Raw genomic sequence first — 20,367 nt, 5'->3', positions numbered from 1 at the left:
ACCGAGATGTCCTTCAACTGAAGAATGGATAAAGAAACTGTGGTACACCTACACAATGGAATATTATTCAGTTATTTAAAACAAAGAAATCTCGAATTTTGCAGGCAAATGGATGGAATTAAAAACAATCATACTAAGTGAGATAACCTAGACCCAAAAAGACACACAGGGTACATACTCACTTATATGTGAATTTTAACCCAACATAGACATCCTCAGAGAGACTCCACCCAGCAGGGGATAGGAACAGTTATAGAGATTCGAAGCTGGACAGTGGACAGAGTGCAGAGAGTGTAGGGCGTGGCCCAACCAGGCCACAGAGGAAGAGTCATATGTAGTACAGGGACACTAGATAAACTAGGGTCAGACGTTAGGGGAGGAGGGCTCCTGTTTCTAAGGACTAGGAGAGGGAGGCAAAGGGGACAAGAGAGGGGATGGGATCGGGAGATAATGAGGGAGGGGGGTGGGGTTGGTAGGGGAAGGGTGACGGGGGTACAACTGGGATGTAAAGAATTCAAACTGTAGAACAAGCAGGAATTTATATTCTTAATCCCACTACATGAGAATAGCTCTCAGACTGGCAGAGATACGAATATAAATGCATAGAGAGGCTTCATGTTGGCCACAGATTCTATGTGACTTATTACTAGAGGCCAGTGTTAGTACGGTATGAAGGAAGATTTGCAGAGACTTTAGGTAGGCTCATACAATGAGCAAAAAACTAGCTTTAATTGTTATATGCATCCTACACACCTCATACAATTATAATGTTAGAACTGTATAGTGCTTGTGAGAAATTATGTTTCCAGAACAAAAGAACTGGACACTGAGGCAGGATCAGACCTGAGAGGATTAATTACTCTTAGCATGCTGGATGCTGACATCCTACATCCTCCTAGCTCCAGCCCCAGATGCCTCTGTTGCTGTTACCCATAAGATTTGGACAGCTTTCCAGACAGCATTTAATAAAGTTTCTGATCCAATTTGGACTACCATTTCAATCCTCTATCAAGCCTGGAATCTGTCAACATTTAGAAACTGGGTCACAAATGCAATGCCTAGCTTGCTTAATAACCATTTTCCCCAATTTTTTTCCTCTTCCAAGGCATTATTCACCCCAATTCAGCCTGCAGAAACCTTAAAGGAATGATGTCCAATTCCCTCTAAGAGGTGTCATGTAGGTTTCTGTTTTCTCTCTTGGCCTACAAATGCTTATTTTCATCAGGAGGTGGTCATAAGTTAATATTGGTCTTATACAGAGAAAAAATTAGTCTGAACTCAGGGATGTCTCTCTTTTCCTCAATCTTTCATCCATAGGTAAGGAGATAGGAGCTGAAAAGAAAGAAAGGGAGACATAGGAACATAGAAGGAGGATAGAACAAAAGCTAGATGATTGAACCTACTCCTTAACTCAAGGCCTGAACTGTACTCAAAATGAAGGTTATGTCTAAGTAGTTGGTATAGAATTTAGTATATTGATACAAAACATGGGCAGGTCATATAATTTTCAGATTTTAGCATGAGAATATATATATCCTAAGTCTAACAGGTAGATATGACTCTATCGATATATGAGGTAAAACAGTTAGACAAGGTCTTCAAAAGCGATAGAGACATACAGAATATGGCATTTAAAGATGTTTCTATAATCCTAAAGTTTCTATGACAACAAGATAAGTTAACGCCTGACAACACCCAGCCAACCTCAAAGATGATGAGCATCAAAGAGCCTCATTATGGAGATGGATTCAAATGTGAAAAACCAGCCACTGGGCAAAATGTCTTTGCTCCTGCCACATATAGAATTCTGCCCAAAAATGGGCAGCTTAGATGAAGGCAGAGTCGACAGCCACACTCTGCTAAGACAGGGCAAGCAAGTCCTCAATAGTTCCTGCCTTGTGAATAAGTCTGGCAGAGATACTGGGTTCAGAAGCCTGAAGATGAGGCTCCAATATTGTAGAGAGTGTTGGGTGACTGTTCAGGCAGTAAACTGCCTCAGTCAATTGGTTCATTTTGGAAGCTGCTAACCTCTACTGCTGGTTCAATCAGGAACTTAAGTTTAACTCCTTCTCAAGTCTCTGACGGGCACTGAAGGCCAGATAGCTTGGTTTTACAATCAAGTTTAGTTGGTTAGGGGACAAGATCTTTTTAGATCAAGATAAAGAAGTTAAGTTACTAAAGTTGAGATAGGATAGATATTGACTTTCATTCAGAAATTTAGACCCAACAAGACAGGAATGATGTCTATTTCAAGTTTGACAAATCATGAGTTCTAAAATGTTACATTCATAGTGATTTGGCCATCCCCCCCCCATTCCATTTCCCTCCCTCCCCTAGTCCTTAGAAAGGGGATTCCTCCTCCCCTAATGTCTGACATTAGCTTATGTAGTGTCCCTTGTACTACATATGACCTCCTCCTCTGTAGCCTGGCAGGGCCACCTTACACTCTCGGCATTTTGTCCAGTGTCCAGCTTCGAGTATCCATATCTGTTGTCCCTATCCTCTGATAGGTGGAGTCTTTTAGAGGGTTTCTCTAAAGAGAACTGTGTAGCCTTGGCTGGAACAGGCCGGTCGTGAACTCAAAGAGATCTGCCTGCCTCTGCCTCCCTGAGAGCTGGAATTAGAGGTGCACAACCATGCCCAGCTTCCACTTTACATTTTCTGTTTTCCAAGCTTCCAACTCCATCTCTAACATGTTGAGAGGGGAACAAGAACAAGCAAAAACCACAGCAGCAATTTAAAAGTATAACTAAACATTTAAAATATTTAATTATGTTTTATAATGGAAATTTCTCAAGGGAAGGAGGTTCAGACTACAAGTGATAAGAAGCAATACAGATACTGAATACAAGCAAGGCAACCTAAAAATGAGTGTGAGCTAAAACAGAAATAAAATCCATTAAATTTATTTATTTATTTATTTATTTTTATTTATTTATTTTTTGGATTTTCAAGACAGGGCTTCTCTATGTAGCCTTGGTTGTCCTGGACTTGCTTTGTAGACCAGGCTGGCCTCGAACTCACAACGCTCCACCTGCCTCTGCCTCCTGAGGCTGGGATTAAAGGTGTGTGCCACCACGCTCAGCCATAAAACCCACTCAATTTTAACTCTTGATTTTAAGTTGCTCAAGCTTCTTAACTCTGAAATACACAACTGGGGTTTTAAATTGTGGTTAAGTGCACCAGCTGTTCTTTCAGAGGACCTACACAGCATTTTACAACCATCTGTAACTCCAGTTCCCAGGGCCTGATGCTCTTTCCTGACCTTCAAGGGCACTAACGACACATGTGATTCACAGATATACATGTAGGCAAAGCACTTATACACATAAAAGAAAATAAATTACATAAAAAATGTTTTAAAAAGGAAATACCTACCATGTCCAGGCTCATACTCATTTATGGTCAACTGATCTGGTTTATGTTTAATGTAACCTTCTTTCAACCATTTCTCCAAAATGCCATTGCAAATATCAGGAAGACCTAAAGTCAGTAACCAGAGAAGCAAAACATGTTAAAATATCTGCGTGCCTAACCAAGAACAAAAAAGAATAACATTATGATAGTGATCAGAGCTTTTAGTGTTGCAGTCAAAATAAATAAAGATAATAAGTCCATAGGAAAAACAAATTTAAAAATTGACTTGTAAAAATCTTTTAAAGATATTACACCATTGATTCTATCAAATAAAAAGCACAAAATAATAATTTTACTAATAATAACTTTGACAATTTATAAAATGTTAATAAATTTAATATAAATTGACTTTCCCTAATATAAATTTACTGAGGGTACTTTTCTATCTTATCTTTGGTGTACTTGTGTTTTTGACTACAACCCATCATAAGAACTTACATATGGACACTTTCCACTGGTAACATCATGTGAGCTCTCAAACACCTTTATATTTGGGGGAAATCTGAATTTTGGATTTTCATATTGGGGAGGGTCAACCTGTATTACTTTATCTTAGAAATTAAATAGAATACTTTGTAAATTTTTAAAAGTATTCCATTTACCTCTGAGATTATTATCATTTAAAGCAAAAATTTTGTAAGGTCATAAATGTGATTTCACCTTGTATGAAAGCCTTAAATATAATCAAGGACATAAAAAAAAATAACATTAGTGTTTGGGAGATGGCTCAATCCACAAAGTACCTACTAGATAACACAGAAGAAAAGCTGGGCATGATAACACAGTTGTAAAATCTATGGAGGCAGACAAAGGCAGATCACTAAGGTTCACTGGCCAAACAAACTGGTTTGTTTGGTGAGCTCAAGGTCAGTGATACCCTGTCTCAAAATAAGACGGGCAGCTCTGAAAGAACAATACTAAAGGCTGTCCTCTGCGTCTCACGTCTCACAGACACCTGTACACATTCAAACGCAGCACATATAAACACACAAATAAATAAAATTTAGTCAAGCAGATGCCTGTCAGTATAATTTAGGTAATCAGTTTAAAAGACTCATTTAAAAAAACATCAGTAAAAGATACAAAAAAAATTTGAAAAGGAAATACAAGTGGCCAATGTCATTACTAATCAGGAAACTAAATTGCAAGGCTGTACGGCACGGTGGTAAGGATGGAAAGGGACAGTGTGTAAGAACGTACTGGTGCACTATTTGGAGAACCTTGTGTCTGTTAGATGAATATAAACTTTGAAACAACAACTCTACTTCTCTGCAGTCCTGCTTAAGAAACTCGTAGACAGCATATAAAGAGGCATGCACAAAGATATTCACTAAGATGCTTTTTGTGAATACTAAAACCTAGAAATAACCTTAATGTCTAAGGTAGGTAACTACTCTGACACTTTGTAAAGTGAATAATGACTAAGATTGCCAAGGTACAATGTAGAGAAAAGCAGTATGTGGGAGAGATACCTGCCATGTATGAATGGCAGCAGACAACTTTTACAGTATGAAGCTACTCATGTTCAACTATGTACTCGAATAGTACACACACTTGGATATGTACTCACTTCTTAAAAGAAGAGGAGGAATGTGTGCTAAACTGATAAGAACACATACAGGAAAGAAGTAGAGAAGGATGGTAGAAATAAATAGGAGATTTGACTTCACTGGTATGTTTGAACTTTTGAAAACCACAGGCCACTTACAAAATTTAAAATGCTCTAGATTTAACCAGGCATATCAAAAGTTTGCCTACCTATGACATGCAACTCAACTAAAATAAATTTCTAATGTATTACATCTTACTTTCCAAGCCAGCACTGACTGTGTATTAATGTGTACTTACCCCCAGGTAAAGGCTTATCTTTATCCACAGTGTTGTTCTCATAGTGAAATTCATAACCAAAATGTTTTACTCTTCTGTGTTTTAAGGACTTTTGAACTGTATAAAGAAAATAAGCTTTTTGAAAGAAAAGAATGACAGCCCTTCATATTTCACTTAACATTATATGAAGACATTAGGTAACAGTAACTTCTGTTTATTGATAAATTGCTGTTTTAATAGCATGAGCCATAAGTTTTGTTGTGTTTAAAACACTTAGAGTTTCACCTATCAATTGAGAGAAATGTATATATATGTATATACTGCCATTCAAAGGGATGCTAATGCTCTGAAAAGAGGCAGAGCAGCTAATAGCAGCTTTACTTTATGGGATATCCTGCTCTACTGAGTACTTGGAGGAATTCTCAGGGCAGAGAAGAGCTATTAGGAGCCAGGCTATCTATGGATTTCTCAGAGTCCCTTAATAAAAGACTAAAGGAGTATTATTTCTGTGTCCTTGCCTATAGGCAGATCTGGCAAGGGCCACTGAGTTCCATGGTTCCAGGGTTCCACAGCACCTGATCACAATAAGATACCCCATGTTCCTTGATGCAACATTGATTGATTAACTTTTGATGATTCTGTTTGATTTCCCCCCTGTAAACTGTATATAAATGCTGTCCTTCTTATTAAGCTTGCTTGGCATTAAGTAATAACCTGTGCAAGACCTTCTGACTTTCCTGTCTTTATTATTTCTAATCTTCTTGTCAAGCCCCTCAGAAACTTGTCACTGAAGAACAACCTGCTGGACCAGATGAAGGATCAAATGAGATTTCAAACAGTAGAAATACTGATAAAAGCTATTCCTCTGGAATTTGTTTCTTAAAAAAAAAAAAAAAAAAAAAAGGAGTTTAGAACTGGGCACTAAACAAATGTTATATATAATACTGTTTCTAAAAACTGTATTGTAGTTTGTGTACTATTAGGTCCAATCTACTTCCGGGGATCTTAAGGAAATAGTAGGATGCCAGTGAAGCTGTGGTATACAACAAAAGCAAGAGCAGAAACAGGTATTTTCCAATAATTCTAATCTATGGACCTTGTACATTTTACTTACAATTCTGGTTGCCTGTGTCTCCTGTCCATTTAACACTTTCCAAAAGCAGTTTCTCATCCTCAGGAGAAATAATTTCTTCTACCACCAACAGGCCTGGAGGTAAGGCTTGAAGTCCCAACTTTTTCCATTGTGCTACAGGAAAACAAATTAAAATAGTCACATATAAAACCTCAACTCCTGTATACAAAGAATTCTGCCCCAGAGCCGCAGTTTGTAAGGCTCTTGTCACTTTTCAGAAGTAACAATGTTGAAAGACCCCGACAAAATGCAAATCCAAAGGCCAAGATCAGAGTTGCACTGCATTTTACACTTTACAGTTCTCTTCAGCAAAGACGGTACTCAAATCTTCTCTTTGCACATAACTGAGTTGCTTTCTAAACCTCTTTCAAAGGTAAGCCTTTTCAAAATACTTATTGTATAAACTGCTACTAAAAATAAAAAGTCAAGGGCAAGACAGTACAGAATGAGAACAGAAACCATACGGTCATTGAATTCCACTTCAAGTGGTTGTCCATATTTCTACCAGCAGTGAATAAGGGCTCCTTTCTTCCCACGTCAACCTTTGACCTCTGCAGGCACAGCACAAGCAAGCACACTAGCACATACATGTGCACTCACACACACACACATACATCCTCATCATCATCCATGCTCCCACAGACAAAGAATAATTGATAGAGACTCCATGACAAAAAAATTCACAGAAAAAATTAAGTTGAAAAAAGGTACCTTTTTCAACAAAATTCAAGTACAGGAAGATCTTGTGCCCCAAATCATCAATAATTTCTTTTCCATTGAGAGTAGCATAGGCTTTCTTGGATCCTTCAATATTTTGGTATATTACAAACGCATAGGGCTTATTAGGTGGCATTAGGAGGTCTTCTACAGGTCCACATTTCTCTAAAGCCAAAAGCAGTTGCCTCCTACACACACCATTGCCCAGGCCACCATTGGCAACAACCAGGCTCTTAAAAAAAGAAAAGAAGAAAGGTAAGTAAGACGCAATGGATATAACCTCTTTGTTGAAAACAAAATGAAATCACATTATTATTTCAGAATAATGTGATTGAAAATAATTTCCTTTTCATTTTTTATTTGGTTTGCTAGCTTCATACAAAATATATAAACTAGTATGTTAAATTACCAAATTTGGGGGGGAGGGGGAAATTACTCCTATGCTGTAAACATTTGTTTTGAAATAATTGTATTGGTGATACATTCATTTATTCATAACCAAAAGTATAATTTAAAGATTACTTCCTACTGTTCAGAAATGCAAATTAGCATAATAAAAAGAAAGGAATGAAGAATAGAGAAAATCATGCACCAGCAGTCATCTTGATACTTTCTGCCAGAGAATGACTGTTCTATGTTCTTTTACTATTTAATCATAATTAGTATAATCTTCAAAACAAAGTAAACTTGAGTAATCTGAGCCCCACTTTATAGCACAAGAAACTATTCACCAAAAAATTGGGTTAACTGAGTGACTAGGGAGCTATTTAAATACTACTGCTGTTAGTCTTCTGGAGCCCATATTTTGAATATAACCATTATGTCATGTTTATCAAAAAGTTAAAAATCAAGGAACTGAATCACAGTTTCCTACTCGAGGAAAATAATTTAGTCATATTGCAAGGAAACATTTTCCCTTATAAGTTTCAAGTTTACTTCCTGTCACTTTGGAGACTGCTAAGCTCTAGTCAAGAAATTTGGGGTAAAAGAGAGAATCCTTCTATCTTTATTTTGATGTTTATAGTCTAGTATTCTTGAAGTTACTATACTTAACAAACACCCTACATGGTGTTAAAATATGTTAACACAATTTATCACCTATTATTTCAAAATTTTATTTGTGTGTGTGTGTGTGTATGTGTGTGTGTGTGTGTGTGTGTGTGTGTGTATCTACGTCTGTGTGCAGGAATGCATGTGCCATAGTACCCATGTGAAGGTTAAAGAACAAATTTCTGGAGATATTTCTTTCCTTTTACCATGTAAGATCCAAGGATAGATCTCAGACTGTTAGGTTTGTGTAGCAGGTACCTTTATCTACTAAGCCACTTCACCGGCCTAACCTATTACATGTAAAATCATTTAAAAAAGAAGGCAAAGATTATTATTATTATTTATTTTTATTTATTTATCTATCTATCTATTTATTTATTTATTTTTGCTCCATGGGGAGTAGGGCTCGAGAAAGGGTTTCTTTGTGTAGCCTTGGTTCTCCTAGACCTTGCTCAGTAGACTAGCCAGATCTCAACCACACAGAGATTCATCTGCCACTGCCTCCTGAATGTTCGGATTAAAGGTATGTGCCAGCACAGCACAGCTGGGATAATGCACTTTTTTTCTTTTGAGACAAGGTTTCTCTGTGTAGCCTTGGCTGTCCTAGACTCGCTTTGTAGACCAGGCTGGCCTCGAACTCACAGTGATCCGCCTGCCTCTGCCTCCCGAGTGCTGGGATTAAAGGTGTGCGCCACCACGCTGGGATAATGTACTTTTATCAATTTCATCTTTATACCAATTGTTTAAATGTTCTTGTTTTGTTTTATTTTGTTTTTTTAATTTTTTGAGACAGAGTTTCTCTGTGTAGCCTTGGTTGACCTGGACTTGCTTTGTAGATCAGGCTGGCCTTGAACTCACAAAGACCTATCTGTCTCTACCTCCTAAGTGTTGGGATTACAAGCATGTGCCACCATGCCCAGCTGAAAATGTTCTTAAAACAGTATTTCAGGGGCATACAGGTTATCTAAGTTTCTGTAACATAACCTCAATGTAACTTTATTTAACATGTTCTTAAAATATGAAAACTATTCTTAGCTCACAAGGCTCATTTGTTCTCCATATAATAGTTTCTTGACTCCTTGAGTTGCACTAAATTCAAGATTAGTAAATTAATATTAGTCTTATCACACAAAATGAGGATATCTATAACCTTCCTTGAAGAGGATATAATAGAATTGTCATTAAATTGGATAATAAGAAAGCTAAAACTCTTCCATAGAAGGCAGAAAAATACATTTTACACACAAGTATAAGGATATACTTAAACTCATTACTATGCCACTATACTGAAGAGAATAAAATTTATTCTCAGACTGCTTCACAATGGACCTCATTCAATATGATATTTTCAGTAATATGCCACAACAATTTGGTTATATTTGACCACCATTGGAAAAACATTTCCATTTTTCCCTTAAATCCAAGTACAAGACACAAAGGAAATAAAGCACCTTTTCCTACTCTCATACAACATGACTGAGAACACCAATGTACTGGATAGTTTGTGTCAACTAGGAAGGAGCCTCAGTTGAGGGAATGCCTACAGCATTTTCTCAATTAGTGATATGGTGATCTATGGCAGAGGGCCCAGCCCATAGGGGTTAGTACCATCCCTTCGTGGGGGGTTCTGGCTTCTATTAAAAAAGCAGAGCAAATAAGGAGAAGCAGTCCAGTAAGCAGCACCCCTCCATGCCCCTGCATCAGCTCCTGTCTCCAGGATCCCTCACTGTTTGAGTTCCTGTCTTGGCTTCCTTCAGTGATGAACACTGCTATGGAAATGTAAGCTGAATAAGCAAACCCTTTCCTTCCCTGCTTGCTTTTTGGTCCTGGTGTTTTGTTGCAGCAACAGCAACTCTAACTAGGACAAGTTGGTACCAAAAGTGGGATATTGTTGTGACAGACTTGACCATGTTTAGGGGAAGACTGTGGAAGGGCAGAAGCCAGTAATGTTATCATGCCAGTTTCTGTTATGATAACCTGTAGCTTTTAAACTATAAGCAAAAAAATAAATAAATAAAAATAAAATAAAAAGATTCCTTCCTCTGTCAGATACTCTCCTGTGGTGATAATAATAAAAGTAAATAATATAGCACTCAATTCAACTTCCTTTCCCAGGAAAAAGTCCGATCGTAGCTTGCCGTCTCCAGGGACAGCTACTCCAAGGCTGTCACAGACAGGAGGATAAGTCGTACAGGCTTTGTTTAACAAAGTTCCAGAGACCCCCGACTGTCCAGCATGATCACTTGACATCCAGAGCAGCTGTTGAGGCTTTGCTTGACAAAGCTGCAAAGATCTACGGCTGATCACTACTACTACAGCCCCTAAATATTATGTATGGTCCAGGTGTAATGGTTAGAAATCTCGTACTTCTCCTAAAACTTTTTTCTCTTTATTTCTCAGCCCTAAGGAAAATCACACAGGGAAAACTTTTCCTCACAGAGAATGTTGGAGGATGGTCTGATGTATTTTGATGTTAATTACTACTTACTATCTCTGACTTAGCTTTTGCTTAATAAAAAGCCATCCCACCTGGACAGGACAAAAGAGGTGGGGCTAGGAGAGAGAAAGGAATTCTGGGAAGAAGAAAGGACTGCCAAGAGAAGAAAGGAGAGAGACCTGAAGGGAAGAGAGGAAGGCTGCCATAGGTTAGATGGAGGAAAAACATGTGGCCAGCATGGAAGGAAAATCCAGCCCAGATAAAGAACATGAACAAGCACATGAGATTATAGATGGGAGGTAGCTTGACGAAAGTTATTGAAAGCATGTCTGTGTCTTGATTGATCGCTAGCCGAGTGAGCCTACTGATAATACATGTAATTTAAAAACAATAAGGGGCGCCACTTATTGTTTTTAAATTACATGTATTATTTGCATTATCAGTAGGTTTGGTTAGTAATTAATTAAGACACAGACACTTGTAATATTTTAAAATAGTCTTAGTTAACCTGGGGCAGGGTAGACACAAATCCTTTAAACTACCTTCTATAGTGTGGCAGGCATGGGATCTTTGTCTTAATCCCATGCCATCTGTTTTTAATAACTTTTATTGTTACTTTTTATCTATAATCTTATATACTTGTTTATGTTTTTTATTAGGTTGGATTTTCTTATCTATGCCGCCAGCCATGTGTTTTTGTTTTGTTTTGTTTTGTTTTGTTTCTTAACCCATGGCAGTCGTTGGGTTTTTTTCTTTTTGTTTTTTGTTTGTTTGTTTTTTAGGGTCTCTCCTTTCTAGTTGTCACAGTCCTTCTTCTTCCCAGAATCCTCTCTCTCTCCTAGCCCCACCTATCTCCTTTGTCCTGCCCAGATGGGATGGCTTTTTATTAAGCAAAAGGAGGGTCAGACAGCAAGCAGTAATTAGCATCAAAATACATCAGACCATCCCCCAACATCTCCCTTTTTCTTTCTAAATAAAAAAAGGCCATTTTTATATACAGTAAGTATAATTATGAGAAATTATAAAAACTAATAGGTAATATTCACACACATAATTTTTAGTCAAAATGTATTTGGCAACCCTGTAGAAAATACTGTCAATTTTATCTTGGTAAATCTAAAGTTTTGAACCTAAATCAACATCTATTAAAGTTTAAATTTATCAACTTAAATTTAAAAGTATCTTTAAAAATTTTTAAACAACTAAGCTTAATTTTAAAATTAACTATTTGGTCTTTAACCCCATCAGAGACTTGAGAAGGAATACGTTTAACTACCTCAGTAGAAGGGAAGTGTAGGTTAGCAGCTTTTAAAATGAAAAAATGACAGAGACAGTTTACTGTCTGAACAGACACCCAAAACTATATAACATTGGAGTATCATCTTTGGCCTTTTGGCCCAGTATATTTAAAAGATATATTTGTGAAGTAGGAACCATTGAGGACTTGTTTACCCTGTTTTGGCAGAGTCTGGCTGTTGACTTTGTCTGTATCCAAGTTTGTCCATTTTTAGGCAGAATTTTGTTTTTGGGAGAAACAAAGACATTTTTTGTCCAGTGGCTGTTTTGTGAAACTCTCTCCACAAGGAGGATTTTTAGTGTTCATCATCTTTTTTAAGGAGGCTGGGTGTTGTCAGGAGTTAACCTATTTTATTGACAAAGAATCCTTAAAACAATAAAAATATTTTTAAATGTCATATTCTATAAGTCTCGGAGGTTTTTTTCTAATTATTTTACTATAAATATCTATCTATAGAATCATATCTGTTAAACCTAGCATGTATATTTTTATATTTGACATGACTATGAATAGATTAACAATTGATTTGTTTTACTTAATTATTTTAAACAGTCTACAATAAGATTATCAGACTACTGGAAGTAAATTATGTATTAATTGAATTGTACGTGTACAATACCTCATACTAGAGTGGAAATATAATGTGAAGAACAATACCAAATTTGAATTTTATTTTAATGTATCAAAATTAAACCTATTTTGTATCAATATACAAAATTTTATATCAATGAATCAATACTAACCCTATTTGTAAGAATTAAGGCCTTAAGTTGAGAAGTAGATTTAATAATTTGCTTTTTGTTTTATCATTTGTCCATATCTCTATACTTTTCTTTTTCTTTTTTTATAACCCCTATCTTTATACCTTTTAATGACAATACATATCTATAGCCTAAGAAAGTAACCAAAAACCTATCCATCCTCCTTAAGAGAAATGGGGTATCTTTTTTTTTTAAGTTTTTTTAAGCTGATTTGGAACTGAGAATGCCTATAGGGGGCCCAAATAAAAAATTGGTTAAACAAGTTGGGAATAGTATTTGTGGCTTAGTCTTTAAATGTTGAGAAATTTTAGGCTTAATATTAGTCCTGTATGGGACAGTCTGAAATATTGGACCAATTTGGATCAGGAGCCTTTTTGAAGTTGTCTTTTTTGGATGTGGAACAGTAACCAAAGCACTTGGGGCTGGAACATGAAGGATGTAGGATGTCAGCATCTCAGCATGTTGGAGGAATGACTCTTGTTACGTTGCATCCAGCGTTAGTGTCTGGTTCTTTTATTTTGAAAACATATAACTTTTTACAAGTATTACACAGTTTTAAAACTATGAGTGTATAAGGAGTGCAGGATGCACATGTTTTAGACAGTCTCAGAGTTATTTTCATTAGTGGGATTAGTAAAATAAGTTAACTGTTTGTTTTGTAGTTTGAATTTATGTAAACATAGACTTTTTTAAGTTAGCAGTCTCTCTTCTATTTAGGTTTGCTTTATTTTGACCTCTTTTAAAGACAAAATATAACATCACCATTAACAATGAACATATAACTATCATATTGGAATCAAAAGAAGATTGTATAGTTTTAAATGTCTTTTTTTAGGCTCTGTGGCATTTGATGTATAAGCTAGGCTGCAACCTGTTTTTTGAGAAAATGTTTGTTTTTGAAACACGCCTGTTGTCCTGAGTGAAAAAAAAAAAAGGCATTAAGTTTTAAATAAACATCAGATAGAATTTTATTTTATTTTAGGGTTTATGTATATAGTAGGTATCTTGTACCTACGTAGACAGCTTATATGTCTGTTGTTGTTTGTTAGTTTGTTTTTTAACCTTGGTATTTTGTTTTTTGTTTTTTTTTTGTTTTTGACCAACCAACAAAATTTATTTTTTAGGCCATAGGTATCTTGTACCTGGCTTTTTTACATTTGTTTTGGGTGGTTTTGTCTCACCCCTTTTCTACATGGAAGCCATGTAGCTTTATGTCTTTTTTGTTTATTTGTTTGTTTAACCTATGTCTTTACCTTGACCAACAAAATATATTTAAAGCATTTTTATTATCCTTTTTTTTTTAACATAAACCTAAGATTGATGTGTATCTATCTTTTAGCTTAGTGTTAGTAAGCATATATAATCCATTGTTAAGAAAAAAGAACATACCAAAAAATGTCACTTTAAATCCTAAGCAGTCTCGTGTAACCAACTTATTTTACCAGTAGGGAGTCATACCTGTGGAGGCCAGGTTTGAACTCAGGAGTTCCATCTAGCTTTTGTCTTTATTGTGTTGGGATTAAGGGTTGGTGCAACCACTGCCCTCTTTAATCAGACCATCCCCCCCGACAGCCAAAGGCTTAAGACAATGATAGAGTGTTTTGCTTTGACTGTAAGCACCCAAGCAGAAATTGCATGTAAGAAAGTTAAGACCTGGATATAACAGTACCTGGCTAGATACTGTTACCTGTAGAAACCTTTCTTTAGAATCTGCTTTGAGAGCATTAGAAGGTGGGCTTGAAACGTCATGTTTTACAGATATTTTACAATAGAGGACCCTTTGGCAGTTAGCCTAGGCTTGGATAGCACAATCGTTGGTCTGGGACTGGAAATAGGTCAAGTTTTTTCTTTAGAGAACATTTAGCTCCATATGTTGCTATGACCATCTTATAAACACATTGGCTTTAGCTGGGAGAAATTTATGATTAAACTGTCCCATCCGTTGTTTAAAAGATAATGAGCAGGTTATGCTGATCATTGCTTGAAAATTAATTTATTTTTGTTGTATGCTTTGTTTTAGGTTACAGAACTTTCGGTATTTCCTTGTTACTTTGTTGATTTTTGACTGCCCTAGTGATTCTAAAGATGGGAAAAAAAAATATGATGTAATCTGTAATGAAAAAAATTGAACTTCATTTCAATAAAATATTGGAGTTGGCCCAAGGAGAAGGGGGCAAACAAGTAGCAGACATGAGAAAGTAAGCTAGAGTGAGATGAGAACAACAAGCGAGATGGATGGGCAATAGCAAGCAAGCTAGCTAGTTAGGTAGATAGGTAGATAGATAAGCAGATAAGTAGACAGAAAGACAGCAAGCAAATAACTGAGCGAGGAGCAAGGAGTCAGACAGACAGCAAGCAAGACAGAGACAGAGACAGGTAGAGAGCCAGAAGAAAAATTCTCCTGGGCTTTATGACCTTCAGTTTGTACCATATATGCCTGAGTCTCTGAGTACGTTTTTGTCCTCCATTCCTCAACGCCTCCTCAACAACTTGTTCCTCTAGCTAGTTAGTTGTTCAACCAATGGTTGGTTTCCTTAAACCAGCCATACTATGCCCAGCTTAGAAATAAAGCCGTAAAATTAATACTCATACCTAAATAAGGAGAGAAGTGAGGAGTTTAAATGAGTTGTAATTTAAAGGCCAAGAAACCCCACAGTAGCTTATATCATTTTACTTAATTACTATCAACAGATAGTAAAAAGATTTTGTAAATAACTAATGAAAATATTTTATGTTATATAATTAAAATACCTTGTAACATAGGAAAGGTAAGAAAAGAAGAAAGATTATACTAGGATATAGAAGATCGACCTGTAAGTTTCTATTCAACCACTTACTACTTTATATTAAAGCAAATTAATCTCTCACGATGACAGTTTTCTTACCTAGCTCACATGGACTTTTAAAGAATTAAACATAGTAATGAAGGCCGGGAGGTGGTGGCACACGCCTTTAACCCCACTTGGGAGGCAGAGACAGGGGATCTCTGTAAGTTTAAGGCCAGCCTGGTCTACAAAGTGAATCCAGAACAGCCAAGGGTACACATAAAAACCCTGTCTCGAAAAAAACAAACAAAAACAAAAACAAAAAACTACAACCATGATAATGAATGTTAAATTTGCTTTATCAACTAAAAAGATTTGTACAATCTTGTTATTAATATATGCCTGCAGCGTGCTCTAATTCAGCAGTTCTCAACCTGTTGTTCATGACCATCAGGAAACACATACTTCTGATGGTCTTAGGAACTGAGACACCATTCAGTAGCAAAATTATACTTACGAAGTAGCAGCAAAAATAAATGAATGGTTGTGGGTTCTTAAGATCATTAGAAGCGTGTGTTTTTCAATGGTTGTGACCCTCAGGTTGAGAACTACTGCTCTAGTTCAACCCACACTAACAACAACAAAAAAAAAAACAACAAAAATTCAAACTGCAGACTAGACTACCATACAAATGAAAAATTAACACATGCTACCACATGTATATTTAATATTGGCACATCACATCACAGAATAATTGCATCTTTGAAGTACACTTTACAATATTAGCACAATACACTAACATATTGATACAGCTACATTCAAGTGATATTAACACTTTAAGGTCACCTGAGTGGGATATGACACTGCCTGGATGCCTTCATGTTTCAGCAGCACATGTCTGGCTTTACTCTGTTTCCTTAAGAACTTCTTCTCCATTTTATTGAGTTTCAAAACACCTTTATGATTGATGTTCATAACAATACTGTAAAGAAAAAGCATAAATCTTAAAAATCCTGAAGGAACAATTATTAGGCATATATTCTAGTTTAAAAATATTTGTTGTATAAAAAAATAAAAACAAAAACAAACAAATAAAAAAAACAGTGGTTTCCTTTCCAAAAACCTAGGAAAGCAAAGACACATAAAAAATACATAAGTACTTCAGAACTGAACACAATTCATAGCTTAATTCTTCCATCATGATGTAAATTCTGGGAGAATAGGAATGCCGGCACACAGTACATGCCCAGGAAACATGTAGAAAGAATAAATAAATATCAACTGAGTGAGCTTGTATGCTTATTACGGTCTCAATGATCTAACCACACAATTATAACACAAGGCATGGCTTTGTGTAAACTTATAAGTTATTTGAGCAAAACAAACACATATGAGACAATGAAAAATATGACATACTTGCTTGCTGTTGGTTGTGGCATATCTAGAGATTAAAACACAAAACCACTGTTAATTGAAAGTTAGAAAGATGTCAAATTAGAAGGACCAGAACAACATGAAGTCATTTTAAAAGGAGGTATTTGGTAAGATAATAAAGAACAAATAGAAGACAGAAATGTCCACCAACGGTAGTGAAATATAGACATAATTTGAGGGGATTTCTCCCCTATTTTGTTGTTGTTGTATCTCAAGCTGGGCTCCAACTTATGACTAGGCTGAGGATGACCTTGAATTTCTGCCCACATACCCAGTTTATATTTATTTTTTGTTTCTTAAGACAGATTCTCACTATGTGGCCCTAGCTGACCACAGACTCACAATGTTTATCCTACCTCAGTCTTGGTGTGCTGAGATTACAAATGTACACTATCATGCCCAGCTGGGATGAATTTTTTAGAGCAGCAAATTTATTGACCCTCTAGTCCAATGCTGCACACTTCAAAGTTAGCAAACAAACTTAAATAAAATTATATTTCAAAACAATCAGGGCACAGTCAAGACTCTAACTACAAGTTTTAATTTAAGGATAGAAGAAGAATGGCATTAGTTCATTCCCTAGCACACAGAGCACATGTTAGGAGGTACAGTAGGTAAGGCTGGTTAGTTGGACATCCTAAGAATGCCTAAGATGAAACACTCAAGTGACACCACATGTTGATAAGGATATGGAGAAAGGGGAACACTCCTCCATTGCTGGTGGGGGGGCAAACGTGTTCAACTACTATGGAAATCAATCTGGCACTTTATCAGAAAATTGGCAATAGTATTACCTTAAGATCTAGTTTTCCCACTTCTGGACATACACTCCAAAGGTGTTCCACAATACCATAAGGACATTTGCTCAGCTATGTTCATAGCAGTTGTATTCATAATAGCCAGGAATTGGAAACAACCTAACGGTCCTTCAACCAAAGAATGGATAAATAAAATATGGCACATTTTACATAATGGAATACTACTAAGCTATTAAAAAGAAAGAAATCATGAGATTTGCAGGCAAACGGATGAAACTAGAAAAGATCATCCTGAGTGAGGTAACCCAGACCAGAAAGATACACATGGTATGTACTCAGTTATAAGCAGATATGAGCCATATATTACAGGATAACCATACTACAATTCATAGACCCAAAGAAGCTAAATAACAAGGCGGGCCCAACGAAGCCCTTTCTTGAATCTCACTCAGATAGGGAAATAGAATAGACATCAGAAGAAGATGAAGAAAGGGAACTGGATAGGAGAGGGTATGCGGAGGGAAAGAGGAGGAAGAGTCAGCTGTGTGGAGAGTAGGGAGAGGAGGTAAAAGGGCTTGGAGAGAAAAGGGAAACCGAGGACAGAGGATCTCTGAGACTGGGAACTGAGGAGACTACCTTCTAGCAAAGCAGGACATATAGTAGTGGAAGGGGAACAACAATCCACCTGCAAAAACCCTGAACCCAAAATTTACCCTGCCTACAAGATGTGCGGAAATAAAGATAGAGCCAAGACTGAGGGCCTGTCCAACCAATGCCTGGCCCAACCTGAGACCTGCCCCATGGGAAAGACACAACTGACACCATTAACGATATGATGTTTACAGATAGGAGCCTAGAATAACCATCTTCTGAGAGTCCCGACCCAGCAGCTGATCGAATCAGATGCTGAAACTCACAGCCAAGTATTAGGTGACGCTCAGGGAGTCCTGTGGAAGGATGGGGGTAGAGATATAGAAGAACCAGGAGAGGATGAGAATACAAGAAGCCTTAGGCTCATGTGGGCTTACAGAGATGGAAGCACCAACAAAAGAGCCTGCATGGACTGGACCTAGGCCCCCTACACATAGGTAACTTCTGGGCACTTTGATCTTCATGTGGGTCCCTAGTAGGTCCCCTTTTCTGAGAAGGAGATGGGGGATGGGGGAACAGAGGCTAAGAGGGTGGAACCTGGAGGAGAGGAAGGGCCTATGATCAGAATGTAAAGTGATATATAAATTAAAAAATAAATGTAAAATTCAAAAATATAATTTAAAAAAGCAGAAACATTTAAGCAATTGGATAAAAATTACCATTATTTATATGTCCCTTTCTAACTTTCTGAATTACAGATTCTATTTTTTTTTCTTACACTCATTATTATCTTCTATAAGTGAATAAAAAGTTAATTTCATAAAGTGATTTTGACTGTATCTGTAACTCAGGTAACACTCAAGCAGTTAAACAGGATGTGATACCCAGTAGCGACTCATTAAATATGTATTTTTAAATAAACCCAAGGATAATTTGTCCTTTTAGCTGTTAAACTTCTCCTTTCCGGAATTCTAATTTTGGTAGCCATCTTCAATGATTTCCATAACACCAGGTGTGTATCCCAATAACCTGCATGTTTTAAAGTCAGAAAGACTTTCATCTACAGTCTTGGACACCTGGCATACAGTTGAGAACAAACGTTCAGTGACCTCGATCAAAACCATAAGCTGACACTACTCAACTCCAGAGGCAGAAGGACTGAAAAAGGAAGAATATAAGGCTGCGCAGATGCGTGGGCGAAGAGCTATTAAAGGTCTGTGCGTCACAGAATTGACGCTGACTGGAAAATGACAAGAAGCAAGGTCCGGTCTCCAATCCCAAAGGCAGCTAACAGTCACCCCTGGGCACCCATCCCATGGCAAACATAAGAACACTAGACCCTAGCCGGCTCCCCGACATTTCCCGGCGGCCTAGGTCGGCTACGCGTGCTGGTCAAGGCAGAGCAGAGAGCTGCAGGAGTACGCCATGGTTTAAAATCCTCCGTGCCCGCCAAGAACAGACGCCGTACACTTCTGTCTCACCAGAAATTTTCTTTCTCCTCACCAGAAATTTTCACCTCCCGATTGCTTTGTCTATCTCCAAGCCTGCCACGCCACAGCCTAGAGAGCTATGCATGCGCTCTAACAATCCTTCACCTGGGCGCCGCCATATTGCAGGCAATCGCACTACATTTCCCGTGAGCCCGCGGGACTACCATAATTCCCTCCGGCATCCAAATCCTTTGTTTACCCTTTCTCCGCCAAGCGTCTGTAAATTGTTCTGCGGGAGAGAAAATCGGCTGATTTATGTGGGTGAATCATTGGAGTAGCACCGACAGCTGCTACATAACTAAAACAGCACACTCCCTAACTACATGCTGAACATTTTACCTTATACCCATAAATACCCACCCTTTATTAAGGGAATTTATATTTTTAAAAGATGGAGATCACAAGCCGGGGTTGGGCATGCCTCTAATCCCAGAGAGGCAGGTGGGTCGCTGTTAGTGCCAGGCCAGCCTGGTCTACAAAGCGATTTCAGGACTGGCAAGGCTACACAGAGAAATCTTGTCTCAAAAAACAAAACAGCAACAAAAAAAAGACGGACATCATTACTGAAAACCAAAGCCAGTTAAAATGCAGAGCTCATCTACAGTCCAACTCTTGCACCTAAAGTTCAGAGTACTGCAGAGAAAATGGAGGCACTGCTAGAAGCCACGCCCATAAAGTGTTATTAGCACGA

General features: G+C 37.3%; 1 protein-coding gene across 3 annotated transcripts in view; it reads right to left on the bottom strand.

Moving 5' to 3' along the window:
• ALKBH8 (alkB homolog 8, tRNA methyltransferase) overlaps positions 1–19,807 on the bottom strand; it is a 61,560-nt gene extending 41,753 nt beyond the window's left edge. Inside the window, exons 1-7 of one of the 3 annotated variants that reach the window (XM_084781648.1) lie at positions 19,690–19,807; positions 16,820–16,844; positions 16,250–16,385; positions 7,088–7,325; positions 6,359–6,490; positions 5,266–5,361; positions 3,379–3,483 (exon numbers count right to left, since the gene is read on the bottom strand). In XM_084781648.1, the coding sequence (XP_084637774.1) occupies positions 3,379–3,483; positions 5,266–5,361; positions 6,359–6,490; positions 7,088–7,325; positions 16,250–16,385; positions 16,820–16,842 (730 nt within the window). In that variant the 5' untranslated portion in view covers positions 16,843–16,844; positions 19,690–19,807. Of the gene's footprint in view, positions 1–3,378; positions 3,484–5,265; positions 5,362–6,358; positions 6,491–7,087; positions 7,326–16,249; positions 16,386–16,819; positions 16,845–19,667 lie in introns of all 3 variants that reach the window. The other 2 variants (XM_084781650.1, XM_084781649.1) reach the window with 2 other exon arrangements.
• Positions 19,808–20,367: the final 560 nt, after the last annotated feature.

The sequence above is a fragment of the Acomys minous genome (genome assembly GCF_964271855.1).
Source record: "Acomys minous genome assembly, chromosome: 5".
Lineage (NCBI taxonomy): Eukaryota > Metazoa > Chordata > Mammalia > Rodentia > Muridae > Acomys > Acomys minous.
The sequence above is the reverse complement of the archived record's forward strand: the minus strand, read 5'-3'. Positions and strand labels throughout refer to the sequence as shown.